Source organism: Gymnoscopelus microlampas, assembly GCF_963454915.1.
Source record: "Gymnoscopelus microlampas genome assembly, chromosome: 13".
NCBI lineage: Eukaryota > Metazoa > Chordata > Actinopteri > Myctophiformes > Myctophidae > Gymnoscopelus > Gymnoscopelus microlampas.
In genome coordinates this window covers 40,433,930-40,460,628 of record NC_139950.1, presented here as the reverse complement: position 1 = coordinate 40,460,628, position 26,699 = coordinate 40,433,930, and the positions used below count along the sequence as shown (strand labels likewise).

The following is a 26,699-nucleotide window of genomic DNA, read 5'->3' as shown; positions in this document are numbered from 1 at the left end:
CTACACCCTCCCTAAGGGACTACAGCATGGACATAAATACGTCTAGACATAAATACGTGGACACGGCATCGGCTATTGATGCCGTCAATGTCGCCATATTAACTGGGTCAGCTTGCCATAGTGCCACTGCAAGAAATATCCCAGAGTTGAATTGAAGTACCTGTTTTATAACCATTACTGTTACTTTCTGTGTAAGATGTTTTGGTATGAAAACCCACATGTTAGTATACCCTGTCCTACCTACATTTGTAACAAACCAAACGGCATGGAAATCAGTTGAGAAATGAGCAAGTTATAATGATTTGAATTGTGGTATATACTGTATATATATCTATGGGACTACAGTACAACGGGACTTGGGAAATGACAGAACGACTAAAATGGGAGAAAAGGGGGAGAAAATATAACAAGAAGTCTGAGTTTCAGATGGAAGCCATGCCATTATTAGACACTCGTCTTATTTCTGTGAATTTCCTTAATTACAAAATGTAACATTTACCAAAAGTAAAACTTTTATCGGATACTTAACTATCTGAGGGCCTTTTACATGAAACACATTTTCATTTAGGCATTAAGGAAAACATTCATCAATGAACATCAATAGAACCCCTCTCCCCCACCGAAATGGGCACATCCGTTTTTTTAAATTAAACACATTTCTTCCCTGCTCCCACTGCACATGACACAGGAAATGGAATTATGAAGGGTGTCCCAAAACAAACCTTTATTATTAGGTGTGAAGAAAACCCGCTGAGGTTTTGTGCATCTGAATGATGCACTTTGACTGTTTTCAAAACAAAGCTCAGAGCCGTGTCAGATAAGAAGCAGACGCTGCAGGAACACCCCCCCCCCCCCCCCCCCACACACACACACACGCACGCACACACGCACGCGCACGCACACCACCACAATCTCTTTGAAGGGGGCGAATAGTGCATCATGGGAATTTCATCTGGATGTGAAGCCTGTGTTATACTTAGTTGGGCGCAGGTGTTGTGCACTGAAAATATAGCAGATCTACAATCTCACAGTGCTATTTTTGGCATGCAACTAAGTATAATTCAGGCTTTAATGCAAAGTGGATTTGTGGTAAAGAACACAGGTTCAGAGGGCAGAGCGGGGGTGGTCTGGGGGGGCGAGACGGGCTTTATGACAGTGTGGTGTCAAACCCCCCCCCCCAGCAGCAGGTCCAAGACATCCACGGCCTTTTATTCCTCACATGACATTCTAACGACATCCTGTATGGGGATTTCACATTTCCCTTGTCTGAGAAAGAAAGAGCCTCTGTGTCGTTTCTAAAGGTTATGGACAGAGTAAGGCATTAGCCCTTCACACTCCGCCCGCGTATTCAAAGCAGAAAGGACACGGGGAGGACGGACAGAGGAAGGAAATGAATCTGTAAAGTTTAATAAGAACGAACGCCGGGGAAGAATATGAAAGGAGGGGATTGAGTTGCGAGCAAGCTGTGCATCCTTCGGGGACCCTTGTGCCTGAAAGGTCAGTTTCAGGGAGCTCACCCTCTCTCTCTCTCTCTTTCTCTCCCTCCCTCCCTCCCTCCTCCCTGTCTCTCTTCCTCTTGTTCTCTTTCCTCTCTTCAGGTGGTCATGAGTCAGAGGCTGTCAGGCAGCCTACGGAGAAAAGTTAGCGAGACTGAGACTCAGCTCTTGGCCCTGCATGAAGCTAAACTGGCAGCCATCTCAGGTGACCCCCGAACACCCCCTCCCCTACACGCGCACGCACACGCACACGCACACGCACACGCACACACACACACACACACACACACACACACACACACACACACACACACACCTGACATTTCTCTCCTCTTTTTTATTATTTACCTCATTTGCCTCCATCACTTCCCATTAGCTCGACTTAATTAAGCGCATCAATGATTGGAGCCTTCTCATTAATGGGCGGTAGGAAGCTAAGCGTCCTTGCCTCGGTTTTGTAGGTAATGACTTCGGCAGCGCCAAGGAGCTGAGGGCTGAGATCAAAGCGATGTGCACAGAGAGGGACCGGCTGGAGGGGCTGGCAAAGAGGCTCCACGCACTGAGCTCCGGGAACAGCCAGGAGCTGTCCAGGATGAAGGAACAGCAGCAGCTCCTCAAGCAGGAGCTGCAGCAGAGAGGAGCCCAGCATGGTGAGTCAAGCACTATATGAGCTGCTGCACCTATACTGGCATTGCAACCGGCAGGATCATCATACCCATGATGGGTATAGTCATAATAATGTAGTTGAGCTGATCGAAGTTCATAGTGTAGCTTTAAGATTGTGTTTCAGCATTAGTTGCATTACACTTGTTTGTACAATTGACAATGGGTCAAGTTTAGGTTACGGCATGGGTTTACGATGATAATTTATTGTCTGATTGCTCAGAAATGTGTCTTACCTCACAAGTTTTGTTGCGGTTAAGTTTAGGATATGGATCTGGGACCGCTGGTTAGCCGATGACTTTGCGTGATATCTCTTTTTTTTATTATCCGATACTCATAATTGTTTAAGGAGATTACAGGCAGCTGAAATATCAGCAGATAATTGTTTATCGTTATTAATTTGATTTGCTTCCTATCAGGGAAGGGAACACTGAAGTGACAAGCCCATTCTTCTAATATTTCATTATCATAGCCTCTCTCTCTGTACCCACTCCGAACATAATTGTAACAAAATGTGTGTCGGGGGAATTTTGCTTACGTCCCTTCTTGAGGTGGCTTGGCGTTGAGAGATGAATGTATTTTGACAGCACCAGCTGCACTGCTATCAAACCCAGCCCGTCAGTCACAGAGACATTTTCTAACAAAGGTCATTCCACTCTGAGGCTTGAAGACAGGGGAGGAGAGAGGGGCGCTGGGCAGTGAAGTGACGAGTCCTGGGTGGACTACGAGACATCGGTCAAAACTGGGCTGGTGTCACATCCCCCAGGGCACAGTAGCAGTGATCTAACATCCTCCTCCGTGGAGATGATTAAGACTGGGATTGCATCATCATCAGCCCATTGTCTTCCGTTGAAGGCATGTTTTAGTGTCACTAGGGGGCACCATTTCATTATTACATCTTGGTTTAGCTGGATTGCCATTGTTTTAGGGGATGTAGTATTTATCTCATCACTGTGAAGGATCAAATACTCCACTTCACGTCAATGTACTATCCTCAAACACATGCTATGCTTCAGAAGGAATAATACAGCACCCAGGGAAACGGGAGGCGGGAGAGGGGAATGAATATTGGGACGTGTACATGATGTGGCTAAACAAAGGGATTGGAATCAGGTGTGTAAAAACCACATCACCGTGTGGGAAGAGAGTAGTGAGTTAATGACTGGGTATGTGCCTTGCTCAAGTGCTCAAAGTGGGCGACCATAATATGGCAGGCACAGTTCCACTGTTCCTGGATGACACCGAGCAGGGGTTTCATTAAGCTGTCATCCCATTGGGTAATAAGGGGCTGGCACACTAGCTCGAAATTGATAGCCCAAGAACAGCACATTACCATTTGTTTAGCTGGAGGGGCTGGGGATTTTTTATTCTTTTGCCAGCTTCAAAGTCAAGATGGTCGCCTTCGGTTTTTTGAGGCATTTCTTGCATGTGATTATCGCCTGACATTAGTGTCATCGCATGAAGCAAAAACCCTCCCTTCTTTTCTGAAAAGACCTATTGTCATGGCATCAGTGTCATCAGTGTTACATCTTCAAAAGAAGCTAAGAAGAGCAGCATTTGCGAGTGCGTTAACAAGCAATGCATTGTTTGAAAATCGTTCAAAATCTTAGATCGCCCATTTTCGGAATAATTTCATACGTTTTTGAAAATAGGGTTTAAGTGGTTAACATTCCACAGAGTCTCCTGATTGAACATTTCAGCCCTGCGTGGTGTGCAGGCTTTCTGGCCTGGGAGCCATTATGCTGTAAATTGCCATTGGCACGAGCGTTGATGATTCCTCACCCATAATGGGAGGTTTAATTCCGCGTGGAGAGTATAATTTTGTCCCCTAGAGAGATCTCGAGTGAGACTAAATTCACGAATAAATAATTGAACAGCTCAAGAACAAGAGTTGTAAATGACCCCCCAGGGGTCAGCACGGTCTAATGTGGACACACTACATCCGAATATGAATCAGTCCCTTTTAGTGGGCTCTGTTGATTCATCAAATGATTTATCTCCTCTGCGCTTAGCATCGAGCTCAGAACCCCACAGCTGTGATCTGGTGCGAGGAGATACGGCTATCTTTGAGCCTCATACGTTCACTCTCAATCCCTTTTTTAGTTTCATTTCGTTTTCAAAGAAACATCCTGTTGAGGCGTGCTTGCATCACCCCCTTTCTTTCCTTGCGTATTGCTGTCACCCCGGTGTCACCTCTGCGCCTTGGGCGCGCAATGGGAATGGTATTTATTTGTGAGACTACAGCGGGATTTGTGATCGTGTCCTGGCCACAGCTTCCTGCCATGCACACCAGTCCTGCAGCTTTGGGTGCAAGCAGCACAAGTGGAAGTGAAAAACGCTATCATTGTCATCCCACTCCATGTAATTAAATAACCGCGATTGCCTGTTAATGGCGCACAGACAGTAACGCAGCGGACACGTATGACTTATTCATGACTCTGCCTCTTTCAGGGTGCTTTTGTTGAGAGCTTGATGGAATGTGTGACAGCTCTCCTCCTAAAGGGCGTCTCGTGTGATCGAGAGCAGTGTAGTGGTTAACTGGGCCTGGGAGCGTAATTTCCTGGTTTTTGTCTCTAATGTTGTGTCAGCTTTCACTTTGCTGCTATCCAGCAGAGAATAGCGTTCCGTTGTGAAGTTGTCAGAGGTAGCCCTAACCTCCATACCCCTAAAGATTACCAAAGCAAATAAATAAAGGAAGCGGTGTTGACGGAGCTACTCTCGAAGCTCCCACTGCACCCTCTGGAGATGATAGTAATTTACATTAAATCTGTGTCAACTACTTTGGGGCTGATCTTTTGAAATTAACTAGTTATATCAATCCTGCTGGGCTGGCATTGCTAAAAATAAAGACATTCCACAGCAAAGGCAGTAAAGCCCACTCTTATGTATGTACAGTAAGTAGAACAAGGAATGTGAGAAGGTCTTTGAAAGGGAGGGCTTTCAGGACGAGGCATTTTGAGTGTAGAGCTTCTCTTCATCTTGTCTCTTTAGCGTCTACCCAGATTCAATCAGCAGTGAAAAAGTTCTTTCACACAGCCCACAGTCGAAGTAACCCTAGAGGCCCGTCTTTTTAAACAAACTCTGGTTTGCGAGTTTGATGTCAGACGTGATAACGACAGTGAGTGTCATTTCAGCCAGAGAATTTCACAGCCAACATGAAATGGATATCCACCCGTAACACAGGTTTTGTACACAAAAGCGCTGTATTTGTCAAAATGGAATGGATCATTAGTGCATAGCGTATAATATATGGCAGCTATATTATGCTGTGCTTGCTGCAATCTGCGTGCTGCTATGCTTTGTGGTCCCAAAGAGCCCAAAGGATCCTGGGTTATTGAGTGTCTGTCAGACACATCAGTCTGCCTGTCTCCCTCCACCCACTACGCCGCCGGCCTGCTGTTAAGATCAGATGTATTGTGTACCATAAACATAGTAATACATTCATACAAATGTGAATATTTGTGCATGTGCTGACTGCTGTGTTTGTGTTACCTGCAGCGCTGTTGAGCGGAAACAGCCCGGGCTGTGCTGAGAGACATTAATCACAGTCAGTGGCAGTGCCTTCAACTCAATTATAAAGACACACCATTCCTCTTCGGCCTTATTATGCCTTCCCCGTTCATAACATGTGCATCGGTGGTTGCTGCGCTTGCATATGGAGCCGCCTCTAATTTGTTTGACGACACGAAGGTCCTCACAGATGTTAGCCACTTTCATTGTTACAAGGCAGCAAAAGAATTACCGCATTATTCACTTTCAATTAGAAAGAGGTGCAAATGCCCATGCGTGCAGCTGCAGGTTTAAAAGCCTTGCCGTTGCTAACTCCTACAGACTCATTCAAGCACATAACAGCATCACGTGGGAGTGGGACTATGCCTTGCCATGTGACATATCTGCTCCATTTGTCTGTCTAAATTGCTGATTATAATCATTAGATACGGGGGGCATTTAAAATGTATAATCGACATTGAATCTATTCAAGTGAAAAAAATATTTCTTAATTGGAGTAATGAATTAGTGCTTTGACCTGTATGGAGTGGATGACCTTCTTGCATTAAAGTCAAGTACCACGTTTTCATCATCTCTCAATGGTGTCTCAGTGCTCTGTTTGTGTTGCAAATGAATAGCCTCTCTGATATTGGCCTGAATCTTTGGCAGTGAACGGTGATGTTTTGCGCCCGCAGAGATCACTGGCATGAGAGGAAGCTAGGCTCATGAATTTGCTAATCCAGGATCTGTGAATACCTTTGGGAGATTTATTAATCCCTCCCAGAAGAACACTGCCTTATTTATTATAGTCTATACGAGTGGCTCCCTTTTTCATGGGTCTTCGTATTGCAGATTGTATTCACATGACCTGCCAATGACAGCAGCCACTCCATACTTTTACTAAAGCAGTGCCACAATATATACTCTGTTGCAAGTAAAAGTCCTTGTATTAAGAGTTTTACATGAGCAACAGTTGTTGCAACAAAATACACTTAAAGTACAACAAGTTAAAGTAATCATTATGCAGAAAGTTTGTGTCAAAATGTGTTAGTCTTTCAAAAATAGCAGATCTACAAGCTCACGATGCAGCTATTTTTGAATAGATTCAGTTTAAAACATGGCTTAATTGGTTAATGTATGTAGTCGAGTAGAAGTACAGTACTTGAGTAAATGTACTTAGTTACTTTCCACCACTGACAGGAAATGCCAAGATCACCCTGTGCTCTGGTCCCTTTCAAGCACAGGACGGGGCTTACTGTCATCCTGCTTCATGATGCCTTATCCCTGTGCTGGGCCTCAAATATCACTATATACAGAGCATATTGTTTTCATCCGTCATGAGAAGAGGCTGGATGTTGCAACAATACTAAAAACGTTATTTGGGAATTGAGAAAAGTGTCTGCCTAATTACTATTTCTGCCCAGATCCTGGCCAGAAATATATTAAAATATATCAATATTGTGATATTAGACGAGATATCGTCGGATTTTGGATATTGTCATCGTGAAATGGTGTTGTCTTTTCCTTATTTTAAAGGCTGCATTACACACCTGGAGCATTTATTTATTTAGTGCTATTAATTTGTATGAATTTAAACTGCTGTTTGTGTCATGAGTACATCCACACAGAACGTGAATATTACATAATTATTGTTTAAACAAGGTTGATTTTTTCACTTGCAAAGCATTGCAAGTTTGGGCTATTTTTGAACATTTTTTAAAGTATAGAATAATGCTTAAGTGTTTTTTAATAGACGCCAGAGGAGTGAGAGGAGAACTAGTACTGTACTAATATGTCACCTCTCGTCTGTGCACACCCCATACCTTTGGCAGCGGGGTTTAATACGGCCATGTATTATTCAGTGGCTATGTCATCGCACACTGCTCAACTGAGCGAGCATGGATATAGGCTGACATAGGCTCTGTCAGGTGGGATAGATCTCAGACAGCAATTAGAGAGGTGGTAAGTGAGTCGTCTGGTCCACATACAACATAATACTATAATACACCACACATATGTGATATCTATTCCACTGGCCCTGTTCTCTCTGAGCCTATTTGTCCATTTTCAATGGAAATGACAAGCAGGATATGAGCTCTCTCTCTCTCTCTCTCTCTCTCTCTCTCTCTCTCTCTCTCTCTCTCTCTCTCTCTCTCTCTCTCTCTCTCTCTCTCTCTCTCCCCCCCCCACCTTAGTGTGAGACACAAAAATACACACTGGCCTGCCCTGAATACTGTGGGCTAAATCTGCAATCTGAAACTTATTTTAATGAATTAAATGTTATTTTAACCAATCTTTAGGTTAGAGTATATTAATACAATATAACTAGCATTGTGCAGTGGTTGGTGGTGGTCTCTCTACTCTTCCATTGAGTCATTTTATTTAGACCCTGATGTCGGGTAGGATACCTACTGGAAAAGTAGTACTGCCTCGAGCTTGTAAGTGCAATATCTCCCCAGGCCAAGTGGGGATTGCCTCTTGAATGAGCAGTAGAAATATGGTTTCCCAATGCCCAGGGCCCGAGAGAAGAGACAAACAGACAAACACAGGCCCTAATAGGCCAGACTAACGGGGCTGTGACAAAAGGGAGACCCGGGTTCGAATACTGTAACAGTTACAGAATCCAGCTGTAACAATCCTCATGCATTACATTTTCAAAAATGCATTCATGTGTGTGAGTGTGTATTTGTGGGACACATAGCACTCTCGAATGGTTCTCTCGAATCCATATTGCTATTTTTTTCCTGTCCCCCCACTGTGCCCACCCCCCCCCCCCAACTTGTCTCATCCTGGAGTCATTGCTGTCTAATAACCACCACCGGAGACAATAATACAAATTAGACTTCAAAGGCCCAGTGTGATTCTCGTTTCAGGCTGGAGACCCAATTAGGTTTCTATCTGTCTCTGTGTGCGTCCCACTGAACGTGAGTGGAAGGGAGGGTGCTGAAAAACGCACAGAATATAAGTGGTCGGTGAATTGTACATGTTTTGAAATTTGACAACCGTGTGTGTGTGTGCACGCATGCGTGCGTGTGTGTGCATGTATGTATGTGTGTGAGTGGGGTGCATGTGCGTGGGACACACCGAATTCCACGATGTGATCTACAATGCTATAGACCATATTATTTCATGGATACCCACTATGTGCGTGAGTGCGTGTGTGCACAAGTGCATGTTTTTCTGTGTGTCTGCATGTATTAAGTGTCTATATGAATGCGCGTGTGTGCGTATGCATATGCACACGCGAGACAGTGTGCATCTATGATATGGAGTGAATTTTGTTTAAATGCATCATATTGCGTTCAGAGGTTGGCCGCTGCAGGGGGTAGTCTGTTCTCATGTTTCATACATGAGCTCATTAACAACGCTCACATTCCCCTCCTCTGCGAGAAGGAGCTCCAGAGGAACCCACCCAGGCCGCGCGTCTGCTTCCTCAGGCACAGTGTGCTGGCTGGCAGCAGATGGGGGCAGTAGGCGAAACACCAGCTACGCGTCCAACCTCGTGCCCCTCGACAGAAAATCTGGCATGGCATTAAGGGCCTTTGTGTGCCACCGTGGTCGTATTCCCCTCCAGCCCCGCGGGCCAGCTCTCGTTTAGGAGCTGAGAGAGCGATCTCCTGCCCTCGCATCGATGTCTGTGTTCATGCACAGTAAAATATGCATTTTAGATTTGACTCTATTTATTTTTAAATTCAACCCTGAGTGTGAGCAAATGTAACTGAACAGACGCGTTACATTTCTTCACTCCCTGAGTTAAACATTTATAATTTATCACTTTTTATTTTACTGTGTAGCGAGACACAGCTGGGCTTCTCTGTTTTTGCACCTTCATTCTTCTTTTTTTTTCCACACATGTCTGCAACAGCAACCATAACGTCTACCTTTCCTAATAGCGTCCACATTGCAGTCATCAATAATGACTTGGTTGGGTTTTAATGGCGATGGAGCTGTGATTTGTTGCTAGGATACCCCTGCCGTGGGCAACACAAGTGGCAAATGAAGTGTAAGTAACAGGCGTCTCTCTTTCTCCCTCTCTCTGATTTTCTCTCTCTCTCTCTGATTCTCTCTCTCTTTGTACAGAGAGCAGACTGAAAGAGAACACCACAAAGTACATTGAGCTACTGGAGGACAGATTGCACAGGTAAGAGTGCTGTTCTGTGTCCTTACATCCATCTATCCCTCCCTCCCTTCCCTTCTCCTTTATTCCATCGCTCCACTCATCTCTCTGTGCTCCTTTCTTTCTTTTCTCCCTCCGTGTTGAAGTTGCCAGCACATTATTTTCCTTTGGAACCATATGCAACCCCGACACACACTTGTCAGGTGTTTTTCATTTTTTATCTGTAAGCTCTTTTCACCCGTGAAAGGAAAATGAACACGAAGAGGAGTAAAACAATAAAGTAAACCAAGTGCTAGTATCCAAAGACAATTTTACTGTCAGTCTTGCCTCCTTTCGCCCCCTCTAACCGGCCCTCTAGCAGCAACCAGCACAACCAGCACAGTTTAGTTCAGTCTGACCAGAAGCAAGGATAAAACATATCCCCACCGGTGATAAAAACAAATGACCAGAGGAAGGTTATATCAAAAACAGAGGCATGGATTTACCGCCCCAACTCCCCAGCAAATCAAACCCTACACACCTCCATCTGTAACTTCTCACTCTGTCCCTCGTTCTCTCAATTATTCTCAGCCCTTTCACTTTCTCTTCCTCACTTCATGTCGACCTCTCTGTTTCAAGTTTTACCATTTTATCCCCCCCCCCCCCCCCCTCCCACTGAGGTCTGCCTTACACAAACCAATTTAGACAAAGCGATATCTTTTTCTCTGCCTCGTCCCACATTCTCACTCCTCCTGGTACTGGGGTGGCACCTAAATCAGCAGCGAGTGGCGTGTTGTTCACGGTGATGGCCGGCCCCAGGCTGCCGTGCACAGAGGAGGGCTGGGGATGTGCTGAATCTTGAGAGCTTGAGGGCGTTTGGAGCAGAGTCCACTGTCAGCGGCTGCTCACGCCTCCTCGTGGAGATCAGCGCGGCTTAGCTCGTCTCCTCCGCCGCAGACAGACACGAGCAAGCAGTTCTGACACTGCTTGTCTGCGAGGTCTTTTATTTGGTTCATTTCTGAGTGCTGTTGAGGCACTGTGCTTTTACCCGATGAATGAATGGTGCTGATAAATGGACGAGACAGGCTGCAATTACAGTCCTATTACTGTACGCGGTACTTTCCTCTCTTCCTCTATAACTCTCTCTGTATCTGAGTGTCTTGCTGTCTCTCTTTTGTTTCCTTCTGTTCTGTTCCTGCGGTGAGTTGTTTTCCGAGGGAGAGAAAGAGAGGTAAGGAAAGTGCTGTGTCCCCATGCAGTGGCTCAGGTTAGAAGACCTTTTGTTCAAGCAAAGAGGAGCACATTAGTGAGTAGTGGAGTAGTGGAGGTTGTGCTGGATACAAAAAGGAAAGGAAAAAAAGATTAGATTTGTTTCTCTCAGGTCCTGAAAAGCACATACACAGTCAAATCCTGAGTGTTGGTTTTAACCACTTGAACACCAGCCTCCCTATTCTGGGGGGAACATTTGCCAAAAATAGACGATCTCCAATCTCTTGAGCTTGTAGATCTGCTATTTTTGAGATTTGGTGTGGATTAAAAAAGAGCGCACGTACAGTTGCAAATCAGGTCCGTTTTAATAGGAGCATTGCATGATGCGGAGCAGAGTGCTTACAACCCCCTTAGCAATCACTGTAAAGCACGGCCTTGCAGCTTATTGCTTTTATAAAACAGTTAACAAATATAGCAACATGAAAATCATAGATACCCAATTAAACACTGATTTGTCTGCACAAAGAGGGAAGGTCCCAAATGGTACGCAATATAGCGTATGCTCTGTTTAAAGTGATTTAAAATGCAATGCATTTGTTGCAAACCTTGCTAATATGCAGGACATTGAGTGAAGCAAAATGAGCACTCCCCTTCCCCTGTCATCCTAGGAAAATCAAAACAGTAATACATTCATGGCATGGTCGAACGGTGAATATTGTAAACACACGCTGTTGGCGCTATAATCCTGATGCATGTGTGTTTATACTATAAACACACATGCATCAGTATTATTGTGCCAACATTTCCTAATGGGACAGATTTTGATGCTATATTAACAGATTTGGCTGGGGACCCCTGCTGGAACCCCCTCAAGGACCCCTGGGGGTCCCCGCACCCCACTTAGAGAACCACTGCCCTAAAGAGTGTGAGTGCGTTCCCCTTCACTGTGACCATAGTAGTGTTTTAAGGACAGCAGCTTATGAAAAAGAGTATCCTTGGAGCACCATGGCTCCCCTGTCTGGAGGGGAACATTGACACACTCATGAACGACCAGACCGAGGGTCTTGTGTGGTCAAGGAGCAACATGGCTCCAGTCTCAAAGCCCAGCAGGGGGGGCACACCTCAGGACCCTTTCTGTCAACTGGACATATGGCATGCCCCCATGCCCGCCGCCATCAGAGAGTAGTGTTTGCTAACCCCCGGCCTATCCTCATCATGGCAGTACCTATAATCACAGTACAGACGGCCATCTAAGGTACTGTATTATAGATACAAGGCTCTATACACAGGAGCCATGTTGGCAAGAAATTCGGCCATTGGTGTTACCAATGATACTAATTAAGGCTCTGTTCCATTTACTAGAAGAGCCTGTCAGAATGGCACAGAGCCTTAATTAATATCATTGGTAACACAGGAAGTAAGGAAGCAGCTCAATTTCTTGCCCATATGGCTGCTGTGCATAGAGCCTATTATACAATAGGCTCAATGAACAATGAACAATCTGCCAGATTTTTGCTACTGAAGAGACCCTATGATGCTTTTGAAGTGCATTTCAGTTCATTGCCTCCGCCAGGACGAAGGCGTGGCAGAGACTATGTTTTGCACCCTGTCTGTCCGTCCGTCTGTCCGTGTGTGTGTGTGTGTGTCTGTCTGTCTGTCTGTGACCAGCTAATCTCCGGCACCGTTGGGCCGATCGCAGCGAACAAATTGCCTCTAATCATGAACGCTGCGTCCGATTGCGGTGAAACATATAGAGACACAGAAGACTGCTCAGTTGTATGAATACTAATGGAACATTAGCCCTACAGCAAATGTCCCTTTAAGCAGCAGTAGTGATGTCTGGCCAGTACCGGTTTGGCACAGCCATGTAAACAGCAAACTCATTCATTGTCTGCATTCATTACAGTACATACTACATACTGTACGTGGATGCACACACACACGCGCACACACACACACACACACACACACACACACACACACACACACACACACACACACACACACACATTATGCCAATCATTTCTTATTTGCCACAGGAGACATCCTGTAAAGTTTCTCAACGTCTGTTCTGGGGACCACCAGGGGTCCAAATGGACCTTTGCGGGTCTGTAACTCTTAAGAGTGTACAAATGTACCCGTGCGGGTCCATTTGGTTCCATTTGTACACTCTCAGAGTTAAATAAACTGGATTTAATTGGGATCCTAGAGATAATTTCTTTCTTAATTAAATGATGTGGCCAAATGCATATCAAACTGGGGTCGTTGAAATGAAAAGGGTAAAAAAAATACTGCTGTAAAGTACATTGTCACAGAATGCAGCAGACAGAGAAGTACGTCACACACTGCAGGCGAGAAACCTTTTGTTGCGCACGTACCCACAATAGAAGCCCTCTCTCTCCCCAGACGCCAGACAACCTACGTACCTCACACGCTCTCCATCCATCTCACCTCATCTAATAGTCATCACCCTGCACGCCACAATTTTAACACCCCCTCTCTGGCACGTGTGTGTGCGTGCGTGCGTGTCAGTAATGGCGTGACCCACTGAAGGCGAAACATTCACGTTCCCCTTTTTTAATGTGAATGTTACATTTTTTATGTGTTACGTTTTTGGAAGCATTGTCCTGAGACATTTGAAGGACATTTTCTTTTGTGAGCTTTTTTTTTATTACATGCATTATTCTACATCTCAATGCTGTGATATTCCAGGTGAGGGATCGCATCATAATTATGCAAATTCTTCAAGCAGCGTAAATGTGGTAATGGGGACATAATGATACAGTATATAGCTAGGAAATAGCTAGGATACTGATGTATAGCTAGGATATACTGTTCATGTAATGTGGTTGGGATGCTGATATCTAGCATATAGATAGGATGCTGATAAATGGATAGATTTTACAGCTAGGATGCTGATAAAAAATATATACCTAAAATAGAGGTAGGATACTAAAAGCATTAACTGTGGAGTTAAATTAACACTCTTAAAACTATAGAAACCTTTAAAGTGTACTATTCTGAATGTGATGCGCATTCTCATTAGCCACTCAGGATTAAGATATACAAGGTAAAACAGAATCAAGCTCACAACGTAATCAAGCCCACAACGTGCCGCTCTGCGACGCCTTGTGAGCTTGTAGATAATAAGTGATAATCATTTCGACGCCATCACGGCCGGCCAAAAAATGATTTTAGTCGACTAAATCAACTGTCGACTAAAACTAGACTAAAAGTCAAACATTTCAGATGACTATAAAATATGACTAAAACTAAACAGAATTTCATTCAAAGGACTATGACTAAAAATAAATCAAGATCAACACTGCTCTACACCACCGCCTCCTCCTCCTTAGTGTCTTTGTTCCTGACGCCTAGAGGAGAAAGAGCAGTCCTGTCAGTCAGCGGTCCCACAGGGGGGGGGGGGGGGGGGGGCTGAGTAGAGACCGTCGAGAAGGAGTGTGCCCACCTGTCTCTCCCCCCTATTACCATGCCATCAGCGGAGCAGAGCAGTGCGCCCACGCCCTGCCACCTCCAGGCCGCTGGCAGGCCGGCTGGCTGACTGCCACCAATTAACCCCCGAGTCCAGGAGTACATATCTGCGGTGACCTAGATGTCATCGTCACAGGGATGTTAGAAGGAGTTGACACTGCCTAATTTCTTGGTGTATCGTGGCCGATGCAGGTCATTTGTAAAGGAATTTGTGGGCGTCGACGGAGAGTGGCTTTGGTGATTGATGGAGCCCTGTTTGACATTTGTTGGGAGGAATATAATGTTATATGTGACGTACTTTCCACACAGACTGATTTATGACTATGTATGTATACCGTGTGTGGACGGGGGTGTGCACACATCGCCCATGCATATCTGTGTGTGTGCGTCAGTGGTGGAAAAAGTATTCAAATAGTAAAAGTAAAAGTAACAATACCGCAATGTAGAAATACTCTGTTACAAGTACATGTTTGGAATTCAAAATTTACTTGAGTGAAAGTACAAAAGTAGTGGTATCAAAAGTAAAAGTACTCGTTATGCAGAATGTCCCATTTCTCAAATTTTAAAATACAACAAGTAAAAATATGTCAAAATTGTAATTAAGTACAGTACTTGAGTACGTGTACTAGTTACTTTACACCACTGGTATGCGTGCGTGTGTGTTTGGTTGGGGGCGTGTGTGTATCTACCTATATGCGGATCTACTGAATGTTTGTGCGTTTTATGGGGGGTAGACACATGCGTATCTACTGCATGTGTGTGTTTGATGCGGGGGACGTGCATTATCAACTGTACAGTATTTGTGTTTGGTGGGGGTGTGCGTCTCCCTACAGGAAGTGGGGTTGTGTGTCTACCTACTACTGTGTGTGTGTTTGGTGGGCGGTTGTGTCTCCCTACAGTATGTGTGTTTGGTGGGCGGTTGTGTGTCTACCTACTACTGTGTGTGTTTGGTGGGTGGTGTGTGTGTGTCTACCTACAGTGTGTGTGTTTGGTGGGTGGTGTGTGTGTGTCTACCTACAGTGTGTGTGTTTGGTGGGTGGTGTGTGTGTGTCTACCTACAGTGTGTGCGCGTGCGGTCCCTCTCCACTTCAGGAGAGAGGAATAACAATGGCACGGCTCATTGGTTGCCCCTCCACTATAACAGAATTGAAAAGCAGCGATGTTGAGTGCTGAATTGGACGAGGGCAGGGGGATGGGCAGAGCAATTTCTCCCATTGTCTGTGTGCCAGATGAAAGGCTGGTGAATGGCTGGGAGGCACGCGTTGGCACGGTGCAAAGGTTGGCAGCCTCTTCAGAGAGGAGATGGGCTGGAAAACAACTGGCATTCAATTTTCAAGGCTGCATCTCGGCAAGAAAAAAGAGAGGCAGAGCGGGGGGGGGGGGGGAGGGAACGGGGTGTATTGCGATGGAGACATCCGCACAATGTTGAATTGGTCCTTTTTTTGTGTTGCATTGTCCTTTCTCTTTATGGATAACATATTTAATCTGAAAGAGATTTCCTGTCAACTTCAGTTCAATTATGAAAATATGAAGTGTGTGTGTGTGTGTGTGGGGGGGGGGGGGGGTCTGTTGCCATTGTTGTTAAATGCTATATGCTGCTTTGAATGGCACCATCTGATGCTTTTAAAAAGCTCATAGAATTTACTTCTAAAAAGTAAACGAGATGAGAGTGATTTGTTATATGGTATAAAGGTCACTGATAGCAATTACATATGAATATTTAAAAGACCAAAGGTTGTGATTCAAGAATGTATTAATTTTAGTACAATCAATAACCCTTCACCCCTGTTTTCCTTGAAAATTTCTCGCAATTGAAGAACTGCCCCGGGGCTGCAGATGGAAATGAGCTAAATCTGATACAATGCCTCTCTTCTCTTTTGTTTTCACTGTATTTGTACATGGTCCCTGATTGAAAAATAAACTTAAAGAAAAAAATAACATAAAAGCTATAGCTTTCCTTTTGGACTTCCATTGTCCAGCCCTATTTGAAGTACCAACGATATATAATGAAATGTTTCTGTACTTACGGTTTCAAACTTAACACATGCTGTCGCTGACCCTTTTACAAACGAACTCCTCTGTCAACACAGACAAAGTACTGTAAATGAAATCCTTCTTGTGCAAGGACAAGTGTGAAAGATACTGCTTGTGGAGAGAGACTTACAGCCTAAATATCATATTTGTCATGATGGCATTTGTGTTTACCCGATAGTAAACATACTGACCAGCTCAGCCTGAATAACAGTCATGACGGATTGTAATTGCTGAGCATTTTGTTTTGGGAACTCATTCGATCCGGTGGAGAGTATCCTGTTTATAGTCTTAAAGCATACATCTGGGGGAAGGTCAGGAGGCCAGGTTGAGAGAGAGTGGAGGATGATGACTAATTGTAACTGGGTGTGTAAATAAAGCACAAAACCAGCGTGATCTGCACTCACCCTGGACCCCTGCTCGGTGACCCCAACAGAGAGGCGCCGCATCAGGGGGGCTTTTCTCTCTCTCTTTGCCGCATGTCTTTGAAGAAAAGGGCAAGGTCCTTAGGGGAAGAGGTGATTCTTTAAAGTTGGACCATGAAAGTAAAACATTTGAATCTCTTCCTTTTTTCCCTCACGCTTTATTGCTTTTTCCTCATCTTGTATGTTATTATTTGAGTTGCTTTTTGTGCGCCTCTGACCAGCTGCTACGGAGCATTTGTGCTCGATGGCGTCTATAATGTTTTTGTAATTGTAGGGAGGCCGTTTTTGTACCGGTATTTGTGGGCAATGCAAAAGTCCGCAGATTTTAAATGAACTCCCAGGATCTTCCAGTCAGTGTGTGACAGTGTGCTTCTGTGCCTCTCTCTCTCTCTGCATAGCTGTGGCTGTCCGGCCCTGGAGCGAGTGTGGGAGGCTGACCTGGAGGCGTGTCACCTCTTCTTGCGCGGCCTCCAGCTCCGCACCCCCAGCTGCAGCGGCGGAGCGGACGTAGACGTTCTCCTCCCCGCCTCCCCAGTGGTGGTGTGTTCCCAAACCCAGCCGTGCACCAAGGAGGAAGAGGACTGTGCCATGCTGACTGCTCTGGGTGGACGCTGGTGCCCCGAGGCCGACCTGCAGAACTCAGAGTTCACTAAGGTAAACACGCGGCCTATTGAACAAAACGCCCCAATGCATTATTCAGGTAATGCTCGTGCATGCATGCCCGATGTCCATGCAGTGATCATTTGTTTATTGCTTCCATGCACTTGGGGATATGGGGGATACAAGCCTGGTCTCAGTAAAACTATTCAGTATAAAACAAAATCCCTATCAAAGGAAACTTACAATACTAATGAATGCACTCATCATGAGTGCATTCATTAGTATTGTAAGTTTCCTTGACTTGACTTGGAGCAAAGAGTTCTATTACACATTACAAAGACACTAAAGACGGATCAGTACACACATTGTAGATCACGTGGTTCTCAAAGTGGGGTCCTGGGACCCTCAGGGTTCCTTGAGGCGGTTCCAAAGGGGCACTTACAGGTCTGTAACTGAGAGTTATGGGGGTTCTTGAAATTAAAAAGTTTGTCGAACCACTGCTGTAGATAATCACTCTGGATGTCAAGTACTTTAGTTATTGTCTCTCTCAGATAGACTACATGAATATTAACAGATTTTCTTTGACAACCAACACACTCAACTGGGGGATACAAGCCCGGTCGGAATTGCTCTGCGGGTGATGGGCTTTGTAGCTGCATTGTTACCTTGGATACGGTGTAGCCTAGTATTACATTTGAAATATAAAATGCGTACGAATCCCCTACCCCTTAGAACTATCAAATAAAGGTAAATTCATTTCTTAATTACAAGATTTTGCTACTAGACATAGTAACCATTGAAGCCCAAATGAACATGCTAGAGGCATATGTTACATTTGTCGCAAACATTCAGCTCTTAATCTGATTATACAAGTGTGTTAACTACAGGGAGCAGTTAGTACTGTAGTTGTCTATTGTTTTAACTTGGAGGCATTTCTAAATAAGGACAAATGCGGGTGATGGTGGCATCCATTTGGAAACATGCTTTCCCAGACACTCCTATTCCAGTTTGTGCAAGATTGCATGCCTTTTTTGAGCAAATGAAGTGTGTGCGGTGTGTGTGTGTTTTGTGTGCGTGCGTGCATGCATGCATGCACATATTTCTGTGCCTGTGTGTGTGTGTGTGTGCGTGCATGTGTGAGTGTTTTTTGCTGGACTCTCTCACACATTGACTTGAGGTCCACAGCCTCGGGGTCCAGCTCCGTTCATTCCCTTCCTTTCCCTCAAACTTTCCAACCCGCCCACGCAGAGTCCTGACAAGCCTGTCTGGGATTGGAAAAAAGCCAAAAGACTAAAAACAAAAACTAGAGACTATGCTTTGCCAGAATTGTTGTTCCGTATTGTTATTTTGGCTAACCGATATAATAGCTGCTTATTTTGGAGCAGAAATTCTATAAATGTGATTTTACAAACTGTACAGTAACCTCCTGATCTTCAGTATTTATATCCTGAAATACTGAAAGATGGCCTGTACGCAATGAATAGTCAATAATGACCTCTGGTGCATGTTTATTGGTAGAACTTCCACTTCCACTCATTTTCATCAATTGGGAACTGTTTATTGTCACCGGTGAATAGACGATTCTCTTTCTATTAATACCCGCACCTGTTTGCACTGTAACCATCCCTTCCACCTGATCATGGCATGCAGCGTACTGTAGATAGCTATAAATAATTTGTTTCCTTTCCTTGCTCTGCTTGACTTTACTATATACAGTAATGTGTGCATGGATCTTTTTCCCCCTACTGCCTTCTTTCCTTCCTTCCTTTTCTCTTTTTTCTCTTAAAGCCTGGCCTCTCCTAACATTTCTACAGGAAATAAAAGGTGAGACAGACAGTCACCTCAGTTCCTGTCTCCTTCCTATACACTGCTGTACCTAATGCACTCTGAGACAGTGAGGAGGATCGTTCATGGAACTTTATATAAGACTTTTTTTCCCCACGCAATATCATTTGACCATTAAAAAGAAATGAAACAATATAGTCATAGCCTTCTAGACTCACAAGTCAGTCTGTAAACGCTTCGCTCAACAAGAGACTAAGGGGCAATCTCCTAGCTTTTGTTGTTAAAACCGGCTGGAAACTATAGGAATTTCATAAAACCTGAAGAATCCATCTAAAGTCTTTAGGGTGGACCTTCATATTGGTGCAGCGGCTGTTCTCGTTGCCGTTCTAGCAGCTACCTTGAATCCCCAGATGATCGGTAGGTGGAGATGACAATGATATGTCATAGAAATGATGAAACTTGATGATTATTGGACTTCAATCTTATATAATTTTGGCATATTTTACCTGTTTTTGTCATAGATGACGTTTGCCTTGATTATGAGCACATTTGTGCCAAAGCAGCTTTTATAAACGGGTCCCCATAGTAGCAATCAAACAAACATAATCCTTTATTCCCGTAAACGTGTGACCACATCCCTATTAACTATTTAATCCCTCATAATTAAAATGATGTTTGTGACATCAGGAAATTAATTCCAAGCTGTGAGTTTGATTTCCATGCGCGTAAATGTATTTTTAATACCACTCTTGCATTGCATCGCATTGAATTGGTGATTTTATCGACAGTCATTTAGTGCTGTTTCCTTGCTGTGCCATAGGTTATGTGTTAGAAATGTCATGTACGTCGTTGTCATATTGTTGATATGCACTGGGGAAATTTCAGTCCAAGGTCTCAGGCCCTGACATTTCATGTAACCTTGCCCTTTAGATGATGGAGAGACAGCAGACATTTCATCTGTTACTAGATGTACCGGAAAAGATGCCATGTGACAGATTACAAGTCGTCACTGTCGGACAAGAAACCTTTATTTTGGTCCAAAACCATTTCTTTTCAGGATATTGAAAAAATAACCTGCGTTCCCGATGGATCCAATGTAGTTATTATTTAGTCACAAGGTCTTGTTAATGCTTATCATTGATTAAATATGTATAAAACCCACAGACAGATTTAACCACTTTCAACCTGGCGTCCTTATTTTGGGCATGTCTTAAAAGGTGAAGATTTTCCAATAGTTTGAAAATATTTGCAAAGATAGCTGATCTACAAGCTCACAATGCATCGCATCACAACATGTGAGCTTGTAGAGTGACTAGTTTAGCTACTTTTGCATGACACTGTCATACGACAAAGTATTAAAAAATGATTAAATGAAATATGGAGATGGATGGTTTCTCCCCGACGGCAATGATATCTTGCAGGGGAACAAATTCAATACAAGACAATCTAGGGAGTGTTATTGGTTGGAGGTTACAAATATTGATGTGTGAATGAGCTGTTTCAAGTGTGGAGCTAAAGTATAGATCGGATTTTCCTTCCAACCCCATGGTACAACTTTACTTGCTTTTACTTAACAAAGGAGTAGGAGCTTTTACAACTGACACTATTGTAAGTTCCAAAATACTAATCATACATACTAATTATTTATTTTTGCTTTTTTTTATGTGTACTAGCCCTAAAGCCATAAACAATACAATATTTGTTGCTGTGGGTAGGCTCCAGTAATTACCTTATTTAGCATAGAATGTACAATTATGCATGTTGAATTCTAACAAAGAAACCTGCAGTTGAGCCTGTTAATCCATTTCCTCATTGTCAGTTGTTGGCAACAAATAATGACTCCACCCCCTTCTAATTATGATGATGTTGCATGCATACAGTACACAGAGACATGATTGCATTTTCAATAATTCATGAGTTTTTCATTTTTTTTTGTATCTGTTGCCTCAACAAACCTTTCTCTTGTTTCTGCAGAAACTGGAGGAGTTTTTGTTCTGCATGGAAGAAAATCACCCAGAGGTAATGTTTTAAATTATGAATAAAAACTGTTATTAGATGTTGTTGTTGCATGAATGTGAGCACTGCATTTGAAGAACTGGGTTTTTAATGCTGTCTTAAGTGACAGAGAGGCATCCAAACCGAGCCTGAACTTGGAACTTGCTTAAATTATACCGTAAAAACCATCACAACGTGTCGCTTCACGACACATTGTGAGCTTGTGGATCCGTTGTTTTCGCCGAGCGACACAGACAAAGTACAAATCGGGCTTCACACCTCCTCCCCCTGCATGTTACGTTATATCTACTACCTACAGGTAGTTCATCTTACAAGGAATGTTGTTTTTCTGCGCCTCCCCTCTGGTCCCGTGCCTTTCATTTCCATACATTGACATTATGGAAGTGTCCCATTTGACCCAGACATCTTCTATGGGGACCGTCTGGACAGGAAGCGTTTCCCTGACCTCTTTCTCCTCTCTATAATGACTTAAAGTAAATGATTTCCACTTAGCTGCTGCCTAGCTGAACCTGCTGCCACTGGGGAGATTGATTGGTGCGTGTGTGTGTGTGTGTGTGTGTGTGGTCTCTCTAATTCTGCTGTTCATTGGCTCCTAATCTGTACTAATTGTCCTTTCAGCCTCTCGTTGTGTCCTTACAAACCACCACACATACTGTATTGACACAATGGGTGGTGCACAATGAGGATTATTGGTATGGTGCATACCTTTAATCAGATTATCAAATGGTGCATGCTTTTAATCATATTAACCAGATGGCATGGTGCATACCTTTAACCAGATTACCGCAGTAATCAGGTAGTTAATGGAAGCGCCTGCCGGTTGGCCTGAAACATTTATGACATTGGCATTTGACGCTTAATTCATGATAACACATTTTAATGATGGAGTTTCACTGCTATTTTGAAATATAAATTCTTCATGTGACGAACTATTGATAAATAATTCCCTGGAAGCATCTTATTCTGTGTCTCCTGCTGTTTATTAGTGTGTTTGCTACAGTGTAAATACCAAGGATAACAAATGAGTGTGCTAGCATAATGCTGGTAAATCCCTTTTAACTCTCGTTTAGCAAATGTGTGTCACCCTTGAGAATTTAATACAGTGTGACTGTGTTCTGTAACTGACTGTTAACTATCTGTCCATAATAACATCCAAATATCCATACCAGCATACTGAGTGGAACAATTGGCAAATTATGTTATTTATACTTTAGTCATACAGTATTCACACATTGTTTTATGGTGGGCAAATAGCAGTAAAACGAAAATTAATATATCACCCACGTATGACATGTTATTACGCTATTTGTCATCATGTGGAAATCTCGTTTACCACGAAATCTATGTTTCCTGCTGTGATCACACAGTAGGAAACAGAATGCTAAGAAAGTCTCCAAGCGAGACAGCTGGTTTCAATTTGGGCTTTAATTGGCCATGCACTTTTGTTGCACATTGCCTCCCAGGGCAGTATTAAGGTTACGACTCGTGTCCATTCTTGCAATAGATTGCATCAGCAAAGCAGCTAATATGCACAGCGTAAACGCAACCATCTCAGTGCGTTGTTACATTTACTGTGTCTCCCCTGGGACTGGTAGAATTGGGCTTCCCAGGTTGAGACTTTGTACAACATGCCACCTAACGCTGCACTAACAGGACTTTGGCTCTGCCTCATACAACCTATCAAATGTTCCTTACCAGATACTGGTTTTGTCCCAAAGGTACAGTGACAGTGAATCTAGACAACCAACAGAGGTAGCGTCAGGTGAAAAACTGGTTTCCATGGTAATCAAGCCTCTCGCACAACAGATAAATTGACTGAATCCGGCAAGCGGACACATGGTGATGACATGCTGAGGAAATTCAAATTAAATCATATAAACCATTAAAATAACCTGAATTACGCCCGCCAGCCTTGCCTTACAGCCTCATGGGAGGTCCTACGCAGCCACGGGACTACTTGATGTTTCCTAAAAAATCTGTCAAATCAAGGGAGCTATAACTAGGATGCATCCTATGTTACCTAGCAGTAATGAGCCACTCCTAAGCCACTATAATTCCTAAAAGAAAAAGCTACCTGACAAGCTATGCTTGCAAATGACACAAAGCTGTCTCTTGTCCTATGGGCTTTTTCTGACTTGATGGTTTGCTTAATTGCATCACAGATGACATCTTGTCGGGCCTCCGGCTGTTTACTGTTGAATATTTCGGTTAAAGAGTAGCATTAGCCTATAAAGTTAGGGCCAGTCCAGGGCACACACCAGAGACAGAGCTCAGACGTGAATTGCTAGAGATGAATTAGACAGCATTGGGCCGTAGGGGGCAGCTCTACCTGGCGTTATGAGTCAGACTCCACTTCCATATGCTGCTTGACCGGCAAAACTGTGTGTGTGTGTGTGTGTGTGTGTGTGTGTGTGTGTGTGTGTGTGTGTGTGTGTGTGTGTGTGTGTGTGTGTGTGTGTGTGTGTGTGTGTGTGTGTGTGTGTGTGTGTGTGTGTGTGTGTGTGATAGAACTAGGACATGCCGTCTGCAAAGGGGCCTGTCCTAATTATGGCCTGGCCCATTCTCTTTAACTGCATACACTGCCCTGCTGCCCTCTTGCCATTCACCAGCCTCTACCCACCTATGCCAATCACCACCCCTAGAACACACTTACATTATCCTTAGGCAGGTTTGTGCTACCTGAACGTTAAGCACTGCGCTGCAAATCACCCTGGTGGGCGTAATGTGCGTTATCACCTTGACCCCCCTTGAAAATACAAAACATCAGGCAACATTAATTTCCAAAAGCATCTGTTTCCGATGCACCGTGTCCACTTGACTGCTTCCACTGAAAACCGGATAAAGACCATTTCAACACATGTGCAGTTCATCAGAGGTTTTATATGGAGGCGTTTATTTTTGTTAAGAATACTGGGTCTTGTCTGTACATGTTGATTGTGAATACAGTCCATTAGTTGCTTACAGCCTTTTTTAGCAGGTGACATTATCTTGAAAAGCATTGAAAACGAATCAGTTACGCATTGTTTACCTTCAACGACATAGCATCCCTATTTTTGTAGCGAACATTTGGCGAAAATAGCAGATCCACAAGCTTGTAGGTCGGCTATTTTTGGCAAAGAGATTTTGGTGTAGAGGGAGAAAAGGAGGGGGCATACATTTATTTGTTCTGAAAATGCAGAAGTGAGGAACCAACTTCTCAAACATTTTCTCAGGGTTTTCATATGGTTTTTCCATTTTAAAATTGCACTCAGATGGTACTTTCATTTCAATTTCAAAATGCAGCGCTCTGAAGAGAACACTTTCATGTCAGGGGTATCATCTTTTCTGATGCTGAGGCTGAAAGCCTGCTACCCAGTATATACAGTATATCTCTATATATCTGTTGTTTCTCTCTTTGATTCTCACTCCCTGTCTCCCCTGTCTCCCCCCTGTCCATCCAGGATGAGTGCAGTGATGCCGGAGCTCTGGACCTCACAGAGCAGTGTGAGTTGATCAGTGACAGACTAATTGCCTTGGAAGACGAATTGCAGACGGCCATGCTCAACCGGGATCAGGACCTCACTGATATCCTTTTAACCAGAGACTCCCATTAATTTCCTTTTGTACGCCTGTGTACTGTACGGTATGTGCTTTGCATGTACAGTACGTGCCTGTGTGAGGGGAGTGTGTGTTTGTGCGTGTGCATTGTCATGTTGGTGTGTTTCTATTCATGTCCATATATATGCCTTGTGGTCCTAGTTTGCCCGATCTTTTAGAACTCTCAATAGACAGACCTCCAGAATACCTTTAGGGTGACTGATGTGTGAGAGGCCTGTTGCTCTACCTTTAGAAAGAAAATAGAACAGGACCCTCAACTTGTCTTCTGTTGACATTAGAGGTCCATTCAGAGAGGGAATTAAGGATAAAATTAGTTCAGACCATTTTTCTTCTGGGGTTGAACACACACGCCTCTCTCTCTCTCTCTCTCTCTCTCTCTCTCTCTCTCTCTCTCTCTCTCTCTCATCTCTTTTTTAGTTCTCTCTCTCTCCCTCCTCTCTATTGCTATTTCAAGCTCACCCCGTGTCTAACAGGAGTGGCAGTGGAAAAATGTAAGCGGTAAAAGTCCAAAGCAAGGTTATTAGAAGGCTGCCGATGGCGGCTGCCAGTCCCCCATGAGCCAAGATTAAACCTGGGGAGACAGACAGGGGGCCGGCGCTGGTGGCAGATAGTGGAATGTCACCGCAATGACTCTGCTCTCCTGCTCACATCTTAATGTCCACCCAGCCACCATCCCACCCCTCCCTCTCCCAAGTCCCCCCTTCCCCCCCGGTGTGTCCGTTCCCTCTCATTGGATCTGGCTCGGGGGAAATTACAATATCCATGATAATGACTCACATGAAACTGTTGAAGCCGATCACGGGTCACAATGCATCAATTTCCGTCCTAATTAAGGAGCTGATTGGAAATGGATTACTGTTTTCACTGTTCTGACCTGCTCGGAACCAAGAGGAAATAGAAAAGGCTTATATTTCCGCGTGCGGCTGTGGAAGACGTGCCAGGGGTCCTTAAGGGGTTCCATGGGTTCCCCAGCTAAATGATTGATAGGAACCTGTCTGTAACACCTAGAGTGTACAAATGGATCTATTTGGTTCCATTTGTGTACTCTCAGCATTGAATTAACACAACAGCAGTTGACCCCAAAGTGCTTTCCAAGAGACAAGAGAGACATATATATAGACGTTAGTCTATTCACAAAGCAATAATAAATGCATATAACGTAATAAGAAAACAAATAGAAACAAAACAACAACAATGTATGTAGATTGGTATCCAATCCAAATGCAGATCAAACCGGGGTCCTTGAAATTAATGTATTTTATGCTTCTGTGTGATGTGTGGTTAGTGATTTGTCTCACCTGCTGTGCTGTCAGGCGAGTACTGCCAGCTCCTGCATAACGTCATAACAGCCTAAACATTCAGAGACAGACCCAGATTGACTTGCTGTGATCCATGTCTCTGTTTCAGTGTCCTTACAATGTCAGTTGTCCTTACATTTCAGTCATCACAGGTTTTCCTGTAGCCTACACGTGGTTATAAAATATACAGTGATACACAAGGACATAGAGGGTATGTCGGGCCAATGCCTCTTGCTTTTGAATTTCAAGAACGGTTGTCATGGTGACGCGGAGGCTAAAGTGGCGTCTCCCCAAGCGTTTTCATGAGGATTCTTTCAGTACATGCAAGAACAAATACGTGTGTAACGAAAAACTATTCAGTTCTGATTTACAATGAGCAAAAAAAGGGCAAGAAATAATAATAGTAATAATAATAATAATAAAGCAGGCAATTGAGTGTATGAAACACAGAGCCCCCTGTAGGTGTTGCTCACCCTTCCAGCACTGTGCAATGCATTGTAGC

General features: G+C 43.9%; 1 protein-coding gene across 1 annotated transcript in view; it reads left to right on the top strand.

Moving 5' to 3' along the window:
• The window catches only part of disc1 (DISC1 scaffold protein), a 53,901-nt gene that overhangs the window by 23,170 nt on the left and 4,032 nt on the right, over nucleotides 1–26,699 (top strand). The window contains exons 8-13 of the mRNA XM_084077003.1: nucleotides 1,599–1,701; nucleotides 1,958–2,146; nucleotides 9,729–9,789; nucleotides 17,300–17,555; nucleotides 21,261–21,305; nucleotides 24,743–24,866. Coding sequence (XP_083933129.1) covers nucleotides 1,599–1,701; nucleotides 1,958–2,146; nucleotides 9,729–9,789; nucleotides 17,300–17,555; nucleotides 21,261–21,305; nucleotides 24,743–24,866 — 778 coding nt within the window. The remainder of the gene's footprint in view (nucleotides 1–1,598; nucleotides 1,702–1,957; nucleotides 2,147–9,728; nucleotides 9,790–17,299; nucleotides 17,556–21,260; nucleotides 21,306–24,742; nucleotides 24,867–26,699) is intronic.